The sequence below is a fragment of the Mobula birostris genome, chromosome 23 (assembly GCF_030028105.1).
Source record: "Mobula birostris isolate sMobBir1 chromosome 23, sMobBir1.hap1, whole genome shotgun sequence".
Taxonomy (NCBI): Eukaryota; Metazoa; Chordata; class Chondrichthyes; order Myliobatiformes; family Myliobatidae; genus Mobula; species Mobula birostris.
Window position 1 is genome coordinate 47,328,190 of NC_092392.1, and position 5,811 is coordinate 47,334,000.

A 5,811-nucleotide genomic window follows, 5' to 3' on the forward strand; every position below is an offset into this window, starting at 1 on the left:
GGGAGGTTTTTAAAATTTTCTGGCTGACAATAGATTCACCCGCACATTCATAAAATGCAGAGTTTATTGAACAGCTGAACCACCAAAAAAACTGCCCTAAATCAGACTGTAAAAATCAGCATGCAAAAGTTAAGTGTTAACAATTACTGCAGCAGAGTTTATTGAACAAGTCTGCATGAGGTGGCCAAGATAATTAAAGTGCTGCTAGCACCACATTTGTTATAAAGATTTTTGATTAAAAATATCTATTGTTAACAGATGGCCTGTCTACTATGACAAGCCCAAGTAGTGTGAATTCTATTTCCAACACCAAATGAATATTAAAAAGATATAAATAGTTACTCATTTACCTTTCTTGGCTCCAGATTTGTAATCTGCCCATTCTGATTCTGCCTCTGCAGTGGTTCCAAAAAAGTTTCCTACACACAGTAGCAGCTACAAATATAAAAATAAACAAGAAAAATAACATTTTTCTATGCCATCCAAAATGCTGATGTTAACAAATAAAAAGCTTTTGAACACCGTTCTTCATTATTTGTCATTTTTCATGAATTTACATTATCAATTTCTAGTCCACCAATTAAAAATTTTTCTTTTAAAAAAATTAAACAAGTTCAGAATTTTAATTCCACTTCTGGTACGCAAAAAGACAAACAAAAATATCATACTTATCAATAAAGTCTCATAACATGGTATATTTTAAGTCATTTTAAAGGGATGATAAATCCTAGATTATCAGCTTAAATCCAAACGTAATGTTCCAACATGCAATTTTTAAAAAGTGAAAGGAGATCAAAATAAGATTTTTCACTTAGTATAGCTGCTTTCTTTTTTTTATATATAAGAAATTATACTTTCAATGTAGAACCATGACCCCAGAACTGAAATCAACTTTACAAATAACATTAACCACAAGAGGCCAAATTGTGCTAAGCTTAAATATAATTCACATTTTTATCCATCACCAGCTTAGTTTGGAACAGAATTACAATAACTACACAATAGCCAAAGAGCTTGCTAATACACATAATATTTCAATTACTTTTAAAAGTGAAGTACAAGATCACTTGACAAAACCAGTTTATAGACAAAAATGTTCTCACATCAAAATCTCCACTTTTCTTTTGAATTGATCGTACTCTGTTAAACAATACATTCAATTTCCCTTCAACATCGCCACAAGCCAGTCTGAAAAGTCAAAGAAACGTACACCATTATGTTGTTAAAACCAACACAATCCCGTTATTAGATAAAACTAGAAGTCAATACATCAGCCAATTAATAACAAAAGACTGAAGAGGAAACAGTTATACATATTATTAGGATGCTAGGTGCAGCGAAAGCCGAGAGCCAAAAATATCATTTGCCTTGAAAGTTTAAATCTTTTTAGAAAGGTTTGAACCACACATCTCCCTATTAGAGACTAGAAAGTTTCCTTCAATATACACCGTATTACTGACTTGCCTGTCCCGAGATTGCAACATAATGAAAACTAGTTCCACATGTTTGAATCAAACTCTTATTCCATTATTAATCTGCTTGCAAGACCATAACAGACATAATGCCACATTTTCAAGAGACTATCCCATGAGCAATGACCAGGTAACTGAATTTCCTTAGCTTTTTGTCTCACAGTATTTCAAAGAAATTCCATCTGCCAACTAAACAGCCACCCAAAATCTATTTTTAATTCATAAAATTTGCAATTATACAAGACATTCACCTCTTGCCCTCTGATGGGGAAAAGTGTTTCAAATCTACCAAAAAAGATTAAGCTTATTGGGGCAATTTCTTATTCTAAGCATATTGTTATAATTACTAATAATGCTTACACTCACAAAAGTCATAATTTTCATTCCCAACACTAGAATGGGTAAAAGGATTTACGACACATGACACAGCCCTCCAATGGCATGCACTGTGGCCCTTCTCCACAGATTTGCAAGGCTGCATCATACACCAGCAGCATGTACTTCCCCCTCCTCGCAGTGTCAGTTGGCAGCATTCAGTTGCTAACCATGTCATTATACTGGAAAACCAACAAAGTGTCAGTGGACCGAAGTGCATCTTTCACACTGTTGATTTTCTAACAGCAGTTGATATTTGACCTGTATATGACCAGTTGATATATGGATCCCTGGGAATTATCCATGAGGTACAGACTTAAGCCACTGCTCACGATTAACCTTGCCAAAGATCTCTGCATCTCTTTCCAGAACTCTTAGCAATTTCACACTCTTGAAGATGTAGGAGAGTCTTACAAACATCACACCCATCAGTCAGCTTACAGTGAGATTAAGACTTCAGCTGTGCATTAAAGATCTGTGTTGAACTGCAGTGAAAGGCCCTTTTCACCACTAATAAGTTTGATACATGGTTTATAGCGTAGTACTAGGCATAGGCAGTATGCCTATTTACTTTGACAATTTTCTCAGAAAACCAATGACAGGGTTGAATATTCAACTTTTCTGAAAAGCCTGAAGTACACTACCTGCCTAATCAAGTCACAGTCAAAAATATATTTCTGCTGAAACTTTTCAGTGAGGGAATACTCCTCAGCAACATGACATAGCCAGTCTTCCATACCACTGGAACACAGGGAAAGTGAACAAGATTTATGCACATCTTGATGGAGTCGCACACAAAGCCATCAGGATAAAAGACTTTTTCTCTGGAAAACCGTTTTCTTTGCACATGGCATTCCAACACACATAATCCACTTTGGATTTCCTGATGTAATGGAAGTCAATTCAAGTCATGTAAGAACAAGAGATATGGACCATACCAGTGCTGCGCAGAGCAATATTGAGCAATATTACATCTGACGACATGGTTCCGACATGAAACTGGGAGAGAGTATCACTCCCAATTTCTCAAATGCCTTAATCTGAGAAATTATTTCTCAATTTCTTAAATCTTGGCTGTATGTTCCATCAGTTCTTCGTGTGTGCCCAAACTCCTTGCACTAACAGCAGACCATTCGTCCATCCAAATTTTCTATGGTCAGGGTGCTCTTATGCCCACATCACTCATGAGAAATTTGTCAAAATACTTAACACAACATACAAGACCAGACAGGGGGTACATTTGTCCAACTCCAGATGTTATGTTTTGTATCTGGCAACTTAACTGTGCTACAGACCAGTTGTCTGTGTACAGCAATCGTATCCAATTAAAGATTTTCTTCCTAAACCCCATTTTGGAGAGCACATTCATCCACTGACAAAATTAACTTCATCCAGAGTTCCAAACTTTTGTACAACTATAGTAAAGGCACATTTCAAGTTTCCCCTTTCGGTCTGGTTGTGCAGCATCTGAAGATGTAGGTGTCCCTCAGAGCATGTACGAAACACATTTAAAATGCACCTGGAAGCAGCTCGGGCCTTTCTTGAATGCGGTTAACGAGACAATACTTTATGTGTGTCAAAGCAAAACTGCCAATGTCTGAATATTTTTATGAATCAGACCAGAATCAATATTAATCATGGTACTTTTTAAAATTGCTTTTGCACAAAAAAGTGTTGTCAAACTCTTAAATAAAAAGGAAGAAAAGTTTACTACCAAACATAAAAATTTAACTTCTCTGGACAGCTGCATCAGAAAATGGATCTTTGTCATTCAATTAATAATTATATTTGTAAATGTGAATAGAAAAATATTTTGATTTATTTTACAAACTTAAAAAATTACAGAATCTGGCCCAAATTCAAATCAAATGGATAATAAAATGCAATTTCTTATTTCTATCAATACCATTTCATTTGGAACACTGCAGGCTGAAATTTCTGAGAGTAGGCCATTTTCCAACATTTACTGTGTTGTCAAATGGTGATGTATGCGAAATATTCAATAGAGATAGCACTAAAACAAAACATTTATTTACTTTCTTTACCATTGCTTTATTCACAAAAATAACTTTTCCCCATTTCAGTCTTTAAGGGACCGAAGTATAGCTAACGTGCATAATGCCTCAGGCATGCCACCCAACCTTCTCACAGAAAAACCTAACCATCAAATACACACAGCATCATTGGGCAGAACATTAAACTTTGTTTCTCTGCCCATAGAGGCTGCCTGACCTGCTGAATATTTCAAGTATTTTAATATATTTTTGAAAGACAGGATCTTTTTCACCCGGGAATCTAAGATACAAGAGATTAAGTTGATGCAAATTAAATTTAAAATACAAAATTTGTTCAATGCATGTCAAAAGTACTAACTTGGTAACAGGCTTCATATTTCATAACTATTTAGCACATTACTGAAGCATTAACATCCATTCTCCCTTGATGCAGCAACATAGCTACTACAGAATACCACGTCAGAATATTCTATTTTGCTTCAGAAACTGATGAAGCAAAAATGCACGTCATTAACATGTCCACATGCACATTACAGAAACATGCAATGATATTTTGGCAGACAAGGAGTAACAGAAGCATGCTTGCTTCCCTGAAGGCAAATGACAATACCATACCAACTGCAACTTCATACTCAAGCAATTCTACTGACCATGCTACTGAATCACTGGAATGCCAACCTGAATAACTCCAAATCAGGTAGAGTAGGTTGCATGGACGTTCTACATGAAATCTTAAACAATACAACTTCTATACACTGATAACCCACCTTGCTGCCTCCAACCACCCAACTACGAGGAATACCTACCTAAATTAGGTCCATCTGCCTAAAGCAGAACTTTCTGGTGGCCAAACATTTTAATTCCCATTCCAACATGTCGGTTCATGGCCTCCTCTTGTGCCAGGAAGTCACTTTCAGGGTGGAGGAGCAACACCTTATATTCTGTAGGGATAGCCTTCAATCTGATGGTATGAATATAGATTTCTCCTTCCAAAGGAAAAAAATTCCCTCCCCTCTTCTTCCATTTCCCACTCTGGCCTCTTACCTCTTCTCACCTCTCCCTGCTCCTTCTTTCCTTTCTCCTATGGCCCACTCTCCTCTATCAAATACCTTCTTCAGGCCTTTACTTTTCCCACCTACCTGGCTTCACCTATCACCTTCTTGCTATCCTCTCTCACTACCATCCCACCTTTATATTCTGACGATTTCCCCCTTCCTTTCCAGTCCTCATGAAGAGCCTCGAAACGTCGACCGTTTGTTCATTTCCACAGATGTTGCCTGACCTGCTGAGTTCCTCCATCATTTTGTGTGTTACAGAGGAATCACTCTGTTTAAAGATTAAACCATGTAAAATTTTTCTTTAAACACAATCACTCCTCACTAGCTCTGGTAGTAACAATACTAGACATTAATCCTCGAATCTTGGATCATGTTCCTATTTACAACATGCAAAATATAGATTATTTACGAGTGGGCGAATCCAGTGACTGGGGATGGGATAGAAAAGTAAAATGACTGGCCGCGTGGCCTACTGTCACCATGCTCTTAAAGCTCTTTGCACAAAAGTCACAGCCTGCCCGAACTTCGGAATTCAGGCAAATTAGAAGCCCGGAACCTCGCAACTAGTATCCCAAGCTAAAGCGTGAAGCCGTCGGAGCTTTACTTGGAACAGCAGCCCGGACCCCGGGCCCAAGCCGTCAGCTGCCCCTATGCTGCTGAAATACGGGTTGGTCATCAGACATTCCCGGCGGTGAATCTAACCCGGCCCCGCGAAAGCCCTGCCTCGCACGCCCCTCTAGCCGAGAGGCCTGGACTCGCACCCGCACACCCCTACCGCGGAGGGTACACGCTGACGCGGCGAAGGCCCGGGCTCGCACACCCCCTACCGCGGAGAGTAACACGCTGTCTCAGCGGCGAGCCACCCCCCAACCCTGCTCCCTGCGCACTCAC

The 5,811-nt window shown here is 38.6% G+C and overlaps 1 protein-coding gene across 1 annotated transcript in view; it reads right to left on the reverse strand.

The window, feature by feature from the left end:
• Positions 1-5,811, reverse strand: part of cwf19l1 (CWF19 like cell cycle control factor 1) — a 31,539-nt gene that overhangs the window by 25,624 nt on the left and 104 nt on the right. The window contains exons 2-3 of the mRNA XM_072241668.1: positions 1,104-1,188; positions 351-435 (exon numbers count right to left, since the gene is read on the reverse strand). Of these exons, the coding sequence (XP_072097769.1) occupies positions 351-435; positions 1,104-1,188 (170 nt within the window). The remainder of the gene's footprint in view (positions 1-350; positions 436-1,103; positions 1,189-5,811) is intronic.